Consider the following 16,803-nt stretch of genomic DNA (forward strand, 5'->3'; position numbering starts at 1 on the left):
ATACAGGTTTAAATATATATTCAGATTTGTTTTCTTGTGAGTAGCACATGAATATCAAAATAGAGCTGGGATGGGATGTAGCTTAAACTAAGATCACGTTATATGATGCAACTATAGTGGACGGTCATGTCTTATCATGTTTAATTATGTCAAATGCAGTTGGGCCGACTGAAAATCAGTTGTGGATGACTACTACTACACTTACCCACTCACTCTGGGTGGGAGCCAGTACCAGGAGGCGAACCCAGTACCTACCAGTCCATTGGCTGAACCACTACACCACCAAGACCAGTGTAGTCCTGTCTATGGGAAAGTATTTATAAAAGATCCCTCACTCTTTTATCATTAGAAATAGCGAGTTTCCTTTCTTTCTCTTTATCAACCAAATGTTGAAATAACCAAATGTCAGACATCAAATAGCCATAGTTTAAAATGTGCAGAGATGCAGTTAAAGAAATATTCCTTTCCTTTCCTCTCAGTATCTAGAAATATCTATCTTAAAACACCAAACAGCCATTGTTTAAAATGTGCTGAGGTGTTGTTAGACAAATGTGCCTTTTCAACATTGGACTTACCCACAGACTTATCACCACATGCCAACCGAGTGATCCACGGGTTGAAGAATCCAACAAAAAACCAGTTTATTAGTCGCTGAATGCAAATCCACATGAGGTCGAAGAGGAACAAGGGAGATAAGGCAATCTTACTGAAGTCTTTCACCGGAGTTGTGTCCCCTGTCCGTAGGAAAGTTTCCTCTATCTTCTGGTCCTCCTCTACTTCTGTGTGAGTGGTGGACTTTTCTTTGTCTTTTTTTACCTCTCCCTTTGTGACGGGCAGGTCGACTGCCACAGATCCAGTCGGTTTATCCTTTGAACTGAGATTCACCATACTTCCATTGACATTCAATGTCCAGGTTTTGTCATCTGGTCCGTTTTCTTGCCTCGCATTTTTTTTCTGTCTGCAGCACGTGTTTAGCTCTAAGACATAGTCGGGAGGTATCGGCCATGGAAGGTGATGTTTCTTGTGGAGTAGAAATGTGCTGCTGATGATGATGAGACAGAAGAGGAGTCCTTGAATGACAAAGCTGAAGTTCACCCGGAGACCGTTTTCAAAAAGAACCTTTGAAACAAACAATAAGCATTGACAAACACAGGGCTCAAAATAGTGGTGTGTGAAAAGCGAAACCAGCTCATTTCTTAAACCTAGCAAGGGAACATTTTGTTCAGTATTACATCATGATCTGTCACCCAAGTTTTACAATTTAAACAGCAGTTTTCAATTGACTAGATATCGCTCATCAAGAGTTTGAAAACAAAATGTTCCCTGCTAGCAGGTGAAATAGAAATTCACCTGTTACAATCACCAAAACATTGCACGTCATTTTATCAAGAGAGATGTATGTACGATTATCTCATCTAAACATTGCACGTCATTTTATCAAGACAGATGTATGTACGATTATCTCATCTAAACATTGCACGTCATTTTATCAAGACAGATGTATGTACGATTATCTCATCTAAACATTGCACGTCATTTTATCAAGACAGATCTATGTACGATTATCTCATCTAAACATTTCACGTCATTTTATCAAGACAGATCTATGTACGATTATCTCATCTAAACATTGCACGTCACTTTATCAAGACAGATGTATGTACGATTATCTCATCTAAACATTGCACGTCAATTTATCAAGACAGATGTATGTACGATTATCTCATCTAAACATTGCACGTCATTTTATCAAGACAGATGTATGTACGATTATCTCATCTAAACATTGCACGTCATTTTATCAAGACAGATGTATGTACGATTATCTCATCTAAACATTGCACGTCATTTTATCAAGACAGATGTATGTACGATAATTTCATCTAAACATTGCACGTTTAATCCACTCCTATTTTTAGATAACGTACAGATATCGAAAGTTGAATCTCATAAGCATCTGGGCCTGACATTTCAACGATCAGGAGACTGGCATTATCACATAAACAGTCTTATCGATGAAACAACTAAAATGATAAACTGCCTCTGGTCTTTTAAATATCGGCTTTCTAATTCACCAACTGGGCAGGGATATCTCAGCTACCCAAAGCTTTTCTTGTTAATTGCCACTCAATAACACAAAGAACATTTACTGGGGACCATCAGTGGTCAACCGTGTGATATTTTCACCAATCACCAAATTAATTACAGCACCATGATTGATTTCTGATCACACTGTTGGTAGTATTATCGAGGGGATTATGACTAAAATGGATGGCAGATGGCGAGGGTGGCAGTAAATCGAGGGAATTAAACAGATACAAACGGTACTTAAAAAGAAGTTGGCAGTAGGCGGAGTCGGCGTTAAGTCCTGAACAATAAACAGTGTCTCACGGCCAAACTGGCAGTGCCTTATTTTGCATCATACTCGAACATGACTCCTGAAAAATGTTTTATTGCAAAAAACATTAAGCTGTGTCAGAGGTACCTATGCACTTTGTCTTTACTGACAAATTATCCGCAAGGTCATGTGGTTCTGTAAACCTGCATGGTCACGTGGATTTGATCAAAGTGACACACAGTTTGGTGTAAGTCTGTTGTTACGTAATCTCAGTTTGTTTGTTTTCTTTGTAACCTTGAATGGAAGTTTGTGGATAATAACAATAAATAAGTTACTTTTTCTGATATTTGCATTTTTAAATTTTCTGTATCTCATGTGCGTGTTCCACTGATAACATGTCTTATCAGATATACATGCAACATTGACGTCTCGCTGACAGCATGGTGAACATGTCCAAGTGTGTGTGTGTGAAATCGTCATTGCAAAGAGTTTAGCAAATGAAATATGGGTAATTTTGATTTTATTATTGCGGAAATGTAAAATGAAAGCCCGATCGCAAATTATTTTAGCCGCGAAAATATATGCATATAAGGTAGTCAACATTTTGACATATTACATCTGGCAATAACTTGTTTTGTGTGTACATGTTCACCGCACATTTAATAAACAATGAGTGAGTAAATACAAGGGAAACAAATGTTGTCAAGTGATTTACCACCCATCAGTGTTACCTTGAAGAGAAGAAACATGCCGGCGCTGATGTCGTAGGATCCAGAATACAGCGCCATCAGCATGGAGCGCAGGTGAGGTATCAGACCCGCCAGCTGCAGGTTTGTTATCAGAATCAGGTAACCACCATATGTCGTCAAGATAAACCCCGGAAACAGCAAGCTAGGTCGGTCTGCAATTACAGGCAGCTTTATGGTTAAACAAATCTGTGGTCACCCAACACACAGTAATATTTGTACAATGCCTAAGCGGGATCGCAGAAGAAGAAGAAGTACAATGCCTAAGACATTGTTTAATTGGCTGCTACCGTATTTAGGTACTAAACATTAAAAAAAAAGGTCAAATATGGTGATTCTGAAACTTGGTCTACAGTTGGAGCAGTTTACATGAGGGGGAGAGGCAAATATTTTAATATACAGTGGACTATGTCTAAACCGGATTCTGTGTAATCCGGATCTCTGCGTAAACCGCTCCATTTCTAAAGCCCCATCCAGCTACCATTTATTTCTTAGGTATAAATCTCTGCCTAATCCGTATTCTGTCTACTCTGGACTCCGGATCAAAAATCAAGAACAAAAGAACCGTTAATGCATTAATTACCTCTGTCTACATCGGATTCGGCTTTGACTGAACAACAGGCTGCTTAATTAGTTGAACAATGATCGTCAATTGCCAAGTAATCAGGACGCCGACGCAAGATCAAATACAAAATGTAATCGCACTCGTGTGAAGTTTACTCTTATTGCAGTAGGCCGTTAGATCAATCGGATTGATATTAGTGTGTGTGTTGATACCTGATTTCACTCTTATGAATTCGGTGAGTTATACGTGTCTCTGTTAGTCGATAACATCTTAAAAATTGCAGCAAACTCAGGAATGTCCCTTTAAGTATATTTTTTATGTGTGTGAAATAATCGATTGCAAGTCTGGCTTGTATGACTGTTTCCCAACCATCCATGGGTTCAAATGTCATTGTTGATCGTGAGTTGTCGATCATTCAAGAACCATAACTCTGGATGAACTCTGTCTAAACTGGTCCTCTACATAAACCAGACTATTTCGACGGTACGAAGTGAGTGCGGTTTAGACAGAGTCCACTGTACTCACATCCCATGAAATAAAATTATATTTAAACCAGTTATATCTAGTTATATATAGAGATATATACATACAGATGTGGCAAAACCACCAGACATAAAATAACAATTAGTGCCTCCACCCCCACCCCTAAGATAAACACTGGAACAGCCCCTCAGTTTGTGAATTTAAGGCAAGCTGACTGACATAAAAAATCAATGTTTGTTTTGTTTAATGACACCACTAGAGCACATTGATTTATTAATCACCGGCTATTGGATGTTAAACATTTGGCAATTTTTACATACAGTCTTAAGAGAGGAAGCCTGATACATTTTTCCATTAGTAGTAAGGGATCTTTTATATGCACCATCCCACACACAGGACATACTACGGCTTTTGATATACATGTTGTGATGCCCTGGTTGGAACAAAAAAGTTAGCCACAGACAGGGATCGATCCTAGAACTGCACATTTTAGTGATGAATTATATATTATGTATTTGAAAAAATAATCAATAATTGTTCTTTCCAACCACAAATTAAACGCTTATACAATTGCTCCAGCCTTATTAAAAAGAGCATACACACCACACCCTGAGTAAAAATGTTCTATTTGTAAAAATGTTCTATTTGTATGTGCTATTACCTGCAGAAGCTGCAATGTTGAATGAGAGTCCACTTAAGTAACACAGTCTGCAAGAGAAAGAGTTTGTGTACAATCAGCTGTAAAAGTTCAGTCATGCCTTAAACTCTAACACCAGTTGCAGATCCTTTACACCCATTGAGCTATTTCTTGTTCCAGCCAGTGCACCACGACTGGTGTATCAAAGGCTGTGGTATGTTCTATCCTGTCTTTGGGATGGTGCATATAAAATATCCACTGCTACTAATGGAAAAACATAGTAATTTCCTCTCTAAGACTATATGTCTAAAGTACCAAATGTTTGACATCCAATAGCCGATGATTAATAAATCAATGTGCTCTAGTGGTGTCGTTAAACACATTACGATGTCTTAAGTTCACAATTGTTATGTTTTGCTTGGGTGTATTATGGTAGCGGTGATTATTTACATTGGCTGATTAGACAGCTTGTGCGATATGCGCATGCTCCCAGTTGGCTGTCTACATTTATCCACAGTACCTTAGCTAATGTTGCGGTTCTTACGAAAGTCAATTAAGCAATCAAAATTAAATGGAAACATATAATGTTTGTTTTAAAATAACTAAAGTACACATTATTAAATACGTTTATTACATGCTTCTGGTCTCCAGGGGTGCAGAAATGGAAAATATTTTACTAGCCCTCCGGACCAGAACTAACTAAAATGTACTAGCCTGCCAGAATTTCTACTAGTCCACCAGCCCATAGATCAAAATTGAATTTATGACGCCATTTACATGGTCATGACAGGTTATGTAAAAACAAAATGGATAAGATGAATTTGTTTTTGTGTAACCCATAAATGGTTTAGGCCAATTTTCAATTCACAGAGGCCTGTGCTTTGTTATTATAAAGTTATTTCAGTTTTTTCAGTTTTTGAATAGGAATTCGTTGACACATTTGTTGGTTTCATCGCAGGGACTGGGCAGTTGGACTGTTGTAATTTTTTTTAACGTATATATTTAACTAAATTAATTGTTCAACTTGGCTTCATGAAAAAATATCAACTGTATTTCATTTCCAAATCAAACTGTAGCATGTCAGAAAGTCCAACGGAACATCAACTTGTTTGACTATGAACAAAACGCCCCACCCCCAATCCAAGTGCTTATAAATTGCAATATTTTATCACTGTCAGGCTGCTGGTGCTCTCTTCCACCTGCCAGTGCGGGCAGTCCCCTCTCCCACCCACCCCAACCCCATTCCTGTCCTGACAGGCGCGAGCTACAGCTTGCTGTGAATGTGAACGTAAAACCCTATGACCTGACCTGGTCCACAGTTGATTGTTGTCGTTATTTGCCAGTTTTCTGATCAAAATTATACTTTTTATATTGGGCTCAATTTGGCGCATGGCTGTAATATTTAGATAGGTTTTGCAAAATCATGAAAAGTAGTTCTATGAATATATAAGTATAGTACATGATTACTAAAACACAACAGTAAACATTATTGCAATATTTGATTGACGGGCACATTTTCATTTTTGACAGGCTCAAATTGACTGACACAGATCATTTTGACAGGCAAGGAACATTTTTGTTTACAAAATCTTGATTAGTGATATTTCTAGTCAGTTCAAAATTGATTAGCAACTACTGTTTAATGTTTCAAAATTGAGTAGTGATCTTTGAAACTTGTGTAGCAAATCGCGACGTAATACTAAACAAAATGTTCCCTGACAGGCAGCACAAATTATTTCCAGTGCAATGCTGGTTAGCTTTGTTCTTCTGTAGTTTGAGCTGCTATAAACATTATGACAACTAGTCACATATTGGCAGTGTTTCTGCCAGGAAGACAATTTTGGGTTTTGCACTATGGAATTGAATGCCACCACTGTGAACAGGGGGTATGGGGAGCCTCCCCCAGAAAAAATATGGGTTAAGTTTAGGATTAGCATTAAGAAAATCATACAGTAATAATAAGAGTAATTAATTTTGTCAAAAAGTTATCATAAAAAAAAAATCTGCAAACAAATTTGGGTGCACCATACCCATTTTACCCTCTGGCAGAAACCCCGATTGGATACACAAACACTGATACATTAATGTTATCTATTAGTCAGTAACATATTGCATACCAACTGTAAACTATAGACCTGATGTGACTAAAACATATAACAAATCAATACTGGGCCCTGTTCCACAAAGCGATCTTAGCCCTAAGATCACCTTAAGTGCATTATGAACTAAGGTGATCTTAGTGCTAAGATCGCTTCATGGAACGTGGCCCAGGACAATGTGTTCACTGAATATTACTAATTAAATTAGCATAACATACACATATATCTCAAGGTGGAATTTCATTTATGTAATTCTATCAGGGCTTTATCAAGGATTTTTCACAAAGGTCCCATGTTTCATGAGAGTGAGAACTTCAGCTCGATTTAGTCATAATTGGAATATTTTTTCAGGCCACTGACAATACTGACAAGGCATAAATAGATGTATTGCATACCTATTCAACCTTACTATAGTGATAATGACATTTTCAAACTGTGTGATAAATTAATCTTGTATCACACATGTGGAATCTGGACCGGAACTTGTAAATGGGGAATCCCCTTTTTATTTTTACTGGCGTTGGCACCTTTTTGTTACTGACGTCATGTCTGATTTACAAATTATGTCACATTGTATTTCAAACATGACACAAGATTGCCACAGAGTATGATTCTTAATGTTAAGAAAATCCATGAAAGGAGGATTGATTAATACATTTAAGAACTTAAGTTATTTTCATTTCTTATTTATTTGACTTATTTATTTTGTGCATGAACATACCACTTGATCGCTAAGCGATCTCGTGGTATATATTCTTGCATACAATAAACTTGTGCAATAAATAGGAAGTGAAAACAATGTCAACATATTTGAAGTTCTGTATTTATTACATACCTTCTTTTATTTTTTACACAAAAAGTTTTTAATAGACCTCTTTCACATTCCCCATTGCGGGGAATTTGAGGACGCAAACCGCGAACTCACGCGAGATCTCGCAAAAATAGACCTGTGGACAAGTTGGAGGGCATAGACAATGGGAAGCCATGCAATAGGAATGTGAATATCTCCATGACCATCGGTTCGGATTCGTACGCAATAAATATCGGATATAGGCTGAAATAATATTAATGTGTGCGCGTGTGTATGTATGCAGATATTTATTGTATGTAACATGATTTAAATATTTATAAAGCATTATACAGATAAATACATTCAGGATTCTTGTCGGGATTTCTTTTCACCAAGTTATTTAAAATTTTGTTCGGTATTTGGAATAAAATTAAATGATACATATGAAATTTGAGCTATGGTATATAAAAAATTAGAACAATATCTGGAGTTGGGGAGGGGGCACAATCTGTAGTGGAGGGACACACGTCTAGTTGGTGTCTTGCATATGTATTGCATTATATATATATACAGCTATTTAAATTCGAAGCAAGATTATTTAACCTAAGAAGATATAAGTTTTATTTAGCCTATAACATATTAGACTAGCCGACAGCTTGATAATATAGCTACAAACTCAGGATGGTCTCTTTATTATAAACTCATGGGGGTTTATTATGCGCAGTCATAAGGTACCAGTCATAAGATACTTCGTTTGAATGTTTGAAGCAAACATATTAAGTACCATGTCATGCCAAGTATCATTTATTATAAATACATTGGTACGACTGAAAACAAATGGTTTCTTGTCGTGGCTCTGTAACCAGGCCATTTTACATGCATACCACAACTTAATGTAACTTGTTAACGTATATTTCGCAACAAAAGTTTGTGTATTATTCTCGAGTGTAACCGGTGTCATCTCATTGTTTGGCAAGGGGTTTTATATATATATATATAGATATATAGATATATAAATCTGGGGAAACCCCCTTTCCCCCTTTCATCGTGTTTGATGAGTTCCGTTTACATAAAATTTCAATCCCCCCACCCCCTAATCATGCTGGCTACGGGCCTGAAGTTATATACAATATTCATAAGTTAGACCAAACATCAAATTAGGATCGTATCGGGTTGCATGGGTCTATCACTTTGGAAAAGTTGCTGAACTTTATGTTATGTATAATCATGTACGTTATTAAAACGACCGGTGGCGTCATGGCAGGCCATCGGTCTACAGGCTGGTAGGTACTGGGTTCGGATCCCAGTCGAGGCATGGGATTTTTAATCCAGATACCGACTCCAAACCCTGAGTGAGTGCTCTGCAAGGCTCAATGGGTAGGTGCAAACCACTTGCACCGACCAGTGATCCATAACTGGTTCAACAAAGGCCATGGTTGTGCTATCCTGCCTGTGGGAAGCGCAAATAAAAGATCCCTTGCTGCCAATCGGAAGAGTAACCCATGTAGTGGCGACAACGGGTTTCCTCTCAAAATCTGTGTGGTCCTTAACCATATGTCTGACGCCATATAACCGTAAATAAAATGTGTTGAATGCATAGTTAAATAAAACACTTCTTTCTTTTATTAAAACATGTAATACTTGCATACCATATCGATATATAGGACTTCTCCCTATGCTTGTAAATGTGTATCAAAGTACTGATGGTATCGCTAACGATCTCGACCAATGTTCACAGGTACAAAATACAAAATTGTAACCAAATACTGTTGTACATACAGATATATATGTTTACTGCAAACTGATCTTCATGTAATGAAGAAGATGTCATCTTCTAAATTCTTCAAAACAAACAACGCAAACAGCCGCGTTTACTCGGTTTTTGACGTCATGCTAATTTGTAGGTTTTCGCGTGTGACAGCTCATATATGTTTTAAAATTCGTAAATATCAGATATTATTTCAAGTGAAGTTGTATGTATCTGATATAAATGTCCATAACATGAAAGGTGGGGGGGGGGGGGGGGGACCGCCTGCACTGGCAGGTGCAAGGGAGCACCAGCAGCCCGATTGAATCGGTAGCAGGCGGGTGGGGGTGGTGGTTGTGCTATGGAATTTGAATGGAGCCGTTAATGCCAAAGAGAAAGTGGTGCACAATTTTGATGAGGAAAATTTTGAGCAATTTTGAACAGTCGGTCGAAAGGTAAATGGTTGAGCTAGTATAGGTTTTTGAATCGAGAGTAGCACGTTAGTGCATCGAGAGTAGCTCGTTAATTATAGACCTTCATGATGCTGGTTGTCTCCCTAGGTTGCCCATTGGGTCCTTATAAGGACCTGACCTCTTCTGGTCGTGGCATGACAACCCAGGGGGACAACTGTCGATCATGCCCCCCAATTTGTACATGTATATAGCCTCAATACGGTCCAATTCGGCAAGGGACGGTACTATTCGCGCACATGTGCAATGGGAATGTGAAAGAGCTTTATTGAACATCATAACTACACTTTTTTAAATCTATTAATCAATTCTCTTTTCATGGATTTACTTAACCGTAAGAATCATACTCGTACATTGGGAATTTTTGCATAAAAATTGGGACTTTTCCATGCCACTTTCTTTTGGGAAACGGCCTATGTTTTCGGATCCACATAATCCCGGTCTATATTATGGTTTTCACTAATGTGAAAAAAGATATTAACTTGAAGGATATGCAGTGTTCGAGGTTTGGGTGTCTGGGGTGTTACGACTAAAAGTTTCTGTCAGGCACGTATATAGGAGGGGAGTTGAGGGTCGAATACACCATTGCTCCATGTAATTCTTTTTTTTTTTTAAATATATTTTCCTGAGACGTATGACCTGAAATCCCATCCCTAGAAACTTTGCTCCCCAGGGTTCTGTGAATAATATTTTTAAAAATTGAATAAAAAACTGGTTTACGCTAACAGAGTCCCAAAGCTGGTAAGTGAGCTACTTTAATTCTTAGCCAGCAAACTGGATCCATACCATATGTCAAAAACATTGTCTTACAATGTTTTCACTAAAATTATTGTCCTACGAATTTTTGATTTTATTATTAACATGGGTGGACCACTTTCGGTGAGCATAAGCATTTGGTTCTAAAGCATATCAATATTTATAAACAAACAGTTATTATTCAAATACCTACCTTTTTATTAGTATTTCTACACTTCACATGAGCACTAAACTGGCCGCTAAGTAGCTAAGTTTACTACCCATGCGTCAAAAACTGTAGCATGCATCAGCAGTAAATATTGTTAACTATGTAACCTGTTTCGGTGGGCGATACGGTTAGTGATATATTTTAAAGCAAAAACTTTCAGTGTCTTATCAAAACAGGTATGTTGTTCAACAAAACATGCACTTATAATAACTTATAGAAAATATTTTAAGGCAAATTACAAAATGGAGCCCTTGAGAAACAACGTTAACAGACAACATTTTAGGAAAACAAGTATGATGTCATGCAATCGTGTTGTAAGTTGAGCAAATGAATGGTTATAATGGTAAAATTTGTTGGTTAAAAAATATAAGCTGCATTCTGAGTTTTAATAAATATATAAACAGATATCCAGAAAGATATTTATATTAAAACATATAAGGACCATATATTTTGGCAAGTATCTGTAAAGAGAGTTTTACCAGCAGACACTGTGACAATCATATGACTTCAATAACCAGATACCAGTACAGCTGAGAACAGACAGAAATAGTTTTTAAAATTAAGTTTTCTTTCAAATTACAGTCTTTGAAAATCATAGAAAAAAGCTATTAAGAAATGTGCAGTGTTTATGAGTGAGTAAAGTTCAATCTTGCTTTCTTTGCTCATTTAAAATTTATTTTTACAAACATTTCTTTGAATATGACAGACATTTGTTTACTTTCCCAATGCAAAACTCAAATTCGTAAAAAATATTCAAATGTACGTCCTGTTGCGCACAAACGACGCAACCACTAAAACAGGAACTGCACCAAAACAGGGCAACGGACTATACTATTTTTAATCCTAAGCTGTCTAATGACAGCTCCAATTCAAAAACTTGGTCATGAACATGTTCATGTTTTTAATTACCAATCACACAACAGTAAAGGAGGTGGGAGGGAGAAAAATATGAATGGATGGATGGACTGACTGACTGACTGACTGACAAAAAAACTTGGGAGATATAATTATGTTGCCAAGTCCCAGAAACATATACTTAACACACTTACATCAAAATGATGCGACAGAATCTGGTCCCAAACCGGTCATAGAGGTAACCGTTGACGACCGACAGAAGTCCATTGACGGCTGTGGCCAGCGTGAAGATGAGGTTGAACTTGTTGTCTGCTCAGAGCAGATGGTCTGTGAACTGTTCTGCTGTTTGCGACTCCTTTCTTCACAGCTTTCTTCAACAGAAACGGCAGCTGAAACAATTTTCTTTGTAAGTAAAACGGCCAGATTGTCCACCCTAGTGTCGGGAATCACACGGAATTTCATCAATGGCTATTGGTCACAATCAGTTTGCACCAACCAATCAACATTCAATTATACAGTCAAATTCTTCCTAAGTTCATATATTTTTTAAACCAAAGTTCTGTATTATCAAAAGTTGGTCAATTTGCATAAACTGATTTTAACTGATCATCAGTGATGGAATTCCAATTGATTACCAGTGCTGAATGTATATTTTGTAACATGCAAGGAGATGAATATTCATAGATGTAACTATAAACCAAGTTTCAATGATGTAGGACTTGTCGTTTGTGAGCTAAATGTAAAACTTTGAAGTTCAGCTAATGTAAAGGTTGACATCTTTGCTGTCTCCGCCGCTAAGGGGAGCTAAACATTACTCTCCCTGAACTAGTCTTCGGAGAGTGATGGAAAGCCGAGTGACAGCTCCCTTTAAACAGCAAAGTTTTATTAATTGGAAATACTGGTATCTTAGCAATGGTAGAAAACACTGGACAATCTCTTTAACAGTCTGGCCTCAGATTACAGTTATCTTCCCATTTGGTTGTCCAAAATCCAGAAGTTTCACCGCGCAAGTAGTCTGCTGTTTGACTGCGATTATTTCATGGCAGACAGCTATGAAGTGGCAACTGTTTGACTGAAGTGACAGGGGATAGCATGTAGTTTGTAAACATGTGTAACTTGCTGACATTGAAGACTTGTTTGTGGTAATTCCGGCCCATGCAAAAGTAGTGCTTTTTGTGTAAAATGGGTGTACTCCGGTCTGGTTTAGAGGGTGTGTCTGTTTAAACCAATATGCTGGGAGAAAGAGCTGGACAACAGGGGTTGTCCTTTTCAGGGTATGTGTCCCCCATGCAGGCAAAGGTACTTACAAAACCTCACGGGCCTGCTGATATTAATAAAAATGTTATAGCCACTAAGGCTATATAGAAACATATAGCGAAATTAATTGTGGTCTGAGGCCAGTCGGTGGCCAGGTGCATGTACAGAGGATGGTTAGGGTCAAAACCCACCCACTGTGATCCAAGCAAATTTGCTTTGTTCAAAAATAATTTCCAAGAAACATGACCATAAACTTTGCTCACCTGTGTCTAGACCCCTCCCTGCACAACTCACAACACAAACGTTTGATAACTGTATAATTGACATACCTGTTGTATACATGTAGGATGCATTTGTCTGCAGCTGCCCTGACAGAAGAGTGACATTTGAAGAAGAATGTGACAACTTAGGCTGCGTTTCATTTTGTCCAGCACAGGTATAAAAATACCCCTCCTCCTTGTAGATATAGACAATGGAATGCCAGCCAAATATAACACCTGAAACAATGAAAAATCTCTTACAAAATGTACATTATTTCTGGATGGAAGTTCATGGCTCGAAATTACATTCAACAATCCGAGGAAGACTCACTGTGCACCTAATAAAAAACAATTAGGCACTAAATATTTATTTTAGAAATACACTTTGATTAATAAAAATGCCTAACAGGTACAACAAAGGCTTTGGTACTATCCTGTTTATAGATGGCAAAGTGTGTATAAAAGATCCCTTGCCGTGTTATCAGTACTTCTGTCCTGGACGGAGGAATTGGCCAAGGCCGGCACCTGTGCCCAGGACAGGTGTGTGCTACAACAGCTTGCTCTGAATGTGCATGTTAAAACACTCTGACCAGGGGCCTATTTCACAAAGCTCTCTTTGGCTCTGCTAGACAACAAAGTATCCTCTTTGCAAGGCTTTTAGCATTGCACTGCGAGATCACAAAGTTGTGAGAGTTTAGTGAATTATAGGCCCTTGACCTGTTATCGGTATAGATGTAGAAGTGGGTTTCTTCTCTTTCTCTCTGTCAACCAAAAGTCGAAATTAGCAGACAATAGCCATAGATTAAAATGTCAAACAAATAGTCCTTTCCTTTCCTTTCCTTTCCTGGATTATATAAACTTTGCATTTCTCAGATTTTATTTATCCAACACGTACAAAATGGATCTCCAACCGTTTAGTGCGTTAATTTTTTAATTGGTGGGAGGCACTTTATTTTTAGGTGTGTGGGGGGGGGGGGGGGGGGGGGGCCTTTTATTTTTAGATGAATGTGTTTCAACATTGTAAAAAAGGTTTTTATAAAACTATGTGGGACAGACGGACACACAGGAAGACAAACATACAGCCAGGACATAGACGAAACCTATAGTCCCCTCCATTAACTATTGTTCCAGCCGGTGCACCACTACTCGGTTGTATATCAAAGGCTTTGGTATGTGCTATCCTGTCTGTGGGATGGTGCACATAAAAGATCTCTTCCCAGATAGTACAACTACATTGGCCCAACATCGCCATGGCCTATCACCTTCGCCGGCCTAACGTTGCCACGACTTTGGCAAATGGTTGATTGGGACCGATCTTGCCCCACCTTGCGACAGTGTGAGGAAAACTCTGACCTTCACCTTCAGCTGCCTACATTTACAATAAATAAAACATATCCAACTGTAATTGTTTGTTATGATATATTTGTCAAAAGGTACTTTTTATTTCTTTCATCTTTTAAAACTTAAAATGAATATTTTGTCCAGAATTATGAAAAAACCCCACCTGTAAACAGCCTTGTCTGCTTGTTATAGAAATTTGATAGGGGGTCATGGTTAGTAGACCAGTTTTTATTTTAATGTGGCGAACCATTGTAATAATATAGCTAATCTTAAATTTGAATGACGTCAGTATTCCAATGACGTCACTTTGAATACCCTTACAATAACCATACACTGGCATGGGTGTACACAGGATTTTGAAAAGGGGAGTTCCAATACATAGGATTTTGAAAACGGGGGTTCCAAAATAGATTGCAGAGATATTGGGCATATATTTCTATGTTGAGTAAATATAATAATGTCAGATATCAATGTCAGATATATTAAATTATAAAAAAAGCGATTTCAGGGGGGGTTCAGTCAAACCCATCGAACCCCCCCCCCCCCCCCCCCCCCCCCCCCCCCCCCCCCCCCCCCATGACTGGGTACATGACGTTTCCGTTTTAAGATTGATGGAGAATACCGGTATTGAAATTTTTTGTTTGAACATTACTATAATGCAGCACCTGAATGGGTTTGAAGAAAATCTTGTTTTTAAAAAAATGTACCTTTTTCGAAATATGGATTTCAAGTGAAATTACGGTAAGATATGCTATAGGCCTAGGCCTATTTATTGTGAACGAAGCCAAAACAAATTTGCGAAAAGTGACTGTCGTCGACTTTATCGAAAAAATGTATCAGGTTTCCTCTTTAAGACATCAAAATTACCAAATGTTTGACATCCAATAGCTGATAATTAATAAATTAATGTGCACTAGTGGTGTCGTTAAACAAAACAAACCTTAACTTTAATATTGATGAACTAAGATAACCACTACCGTGGTACAACTGTTCCGAGTCTTCGGCGCACACCTTTAAAAGTTCTATTTTAAACGTTCGCATCTACCAGTGACCTTACCGGCCTCGGTGACGGCGTGGTTAAGCCATCGGTCTACAGGCTGGTAGGTACTGGGTTCGGATCCCAGTCGAGGCATGGGATTTTTAATCCAGATACCGACTCCAAACCCTGAGTGAGTGCTCCGCAAGGCTCAATGGGTAGGTGTAAACCACTTGCACCAACCAGTGATCCATAACTGGTTCAATAAAGGCCATGGTTTGTGCTATCCTGCCTGTGGGAAGCACAAATAAAAGATCCCTTGCTGCTAATTGGAAAGAGTAGCCCATGTAGTGGCGACAGCGGGTTTCCTCTCAAGATCTCTGTGGTCCTTAACCATATGTCTGACGCCATATAACCGTAAATAAAATGTGTTGAGTGCGTCGTTAAATAAAATATTTCTTTCTTTTTTCTACCAGTGACCTTGTACATTGGTAGATGCGAACAAAAATCCCACAAAAAAGCCCTCACTTAAATATTTGATGGAACGGGGTATATTTGTTACGGGTCCGTGGGTAACTAACAATCTCACCTGCAAATAGCACGATCTCTAACGATCCAAGAATAACGGCAAACAAATGTAGGGGTCTCACGGCCATGTTACCATTATATAGCAGTACACTAACCACCTCGAGCTAATACTTCTAGTCACTGGCTCCAAATAACTGTGTCATTGATGCGCATTTGCAAACCATCGTAATCGACACTCTCACTGGTCGACGATTGAACATGTTCTAGGTGGTGTGTTCACGAACTGTGACGCCATCTGCGTTCACCGACTAACGTGAGCGCTCCGTAGTGCATTCTCGTCCGAAACGGTCCAATGTGATAATACTAGGCCTATAACAAATAAAATCCGACAATGTTAACGTAGAATGTGATTGAAAATTACATGTCGCGTACAAGCTCCAATTTTTGAAGGGAGAAAGCTGATTTTTGTCTAAATTTTAAAAAAATGCCCGAATACAACATTTATTCATATTAGTATAATGCCAATACACGGTGAAAAGGTTTCAGGCCATTTTGCTCGAATAGATCTAAACTTATCTTCATCGTTTTTGCTCGAATTTGAGGATTTTCTCCAGCACAGCCCCCCCCCCCCCCCCCGCCACACACACACACTTCCATCATATCATACGCTTTAATTATGTACTAGGCTGCATGGGCGTACATAGGATTTTGAAAAGGGGGGGGAGGGGGTTCCAATACATAGGATTT

The 16,803-nt window shown here is 38.3% G+C and overlaps 1 protein-coding gene across 1 annotated transcript in view; it reads right to left on the reverse strand.

Moving 5' to 3' along the window:
* The window catches only part of LOC121368471 (solute carrier family 43 member 3-like), a 30,197-nt gene extending 14,013 nt beyond the window's left edge, over positions 1-16,184 (reverse strand). Inside the window, exons 1-6 of the mRNA XM_041493203.1 lie at positions 16,118-16,184; positions 13,281-13,448; positions 11,889-12,006; positions 4,794-4,840; positions 3,070-3,239; positions 576-1,119 (exon numbers count right to left, since the gene is read on the reverse strand). Of these exons, the coding sequence (XP_041349137.1) occupies positions 576-1,119; positions 3,070-3,239; positions 4,794-4,840; positions 11,889-12,006; positions 13,281-13,448; positions 16,118-16,184 (1,114 nt within the window). The remainder of the gene's footprint in view (positions 1-575; positions 1,120-3,069; positions 3,240-4,793; positions 4,841-11,888; positions 12,007-13,280; positions 13,449-16,117) is intronic.
* Between the last annotated feature and the right edge of the window lie 619 nt (positions 16,185-16,803).

The sequence above is a fragment of the Gigantopelta aegis genome, chromosome 3 (genome assembly GCF_016097555.1).
Source record: "Gigantopelta aegis isolate Gae_Host chromosome 3, Gae_host_genome, whole genome shotgun sequence".
NCBI lineage: Eukaryota > Metazoa > Mollusca > Gastropoda > Neomphalida > Peltospiridae > Gigantopelta > Gigantopelta aegis.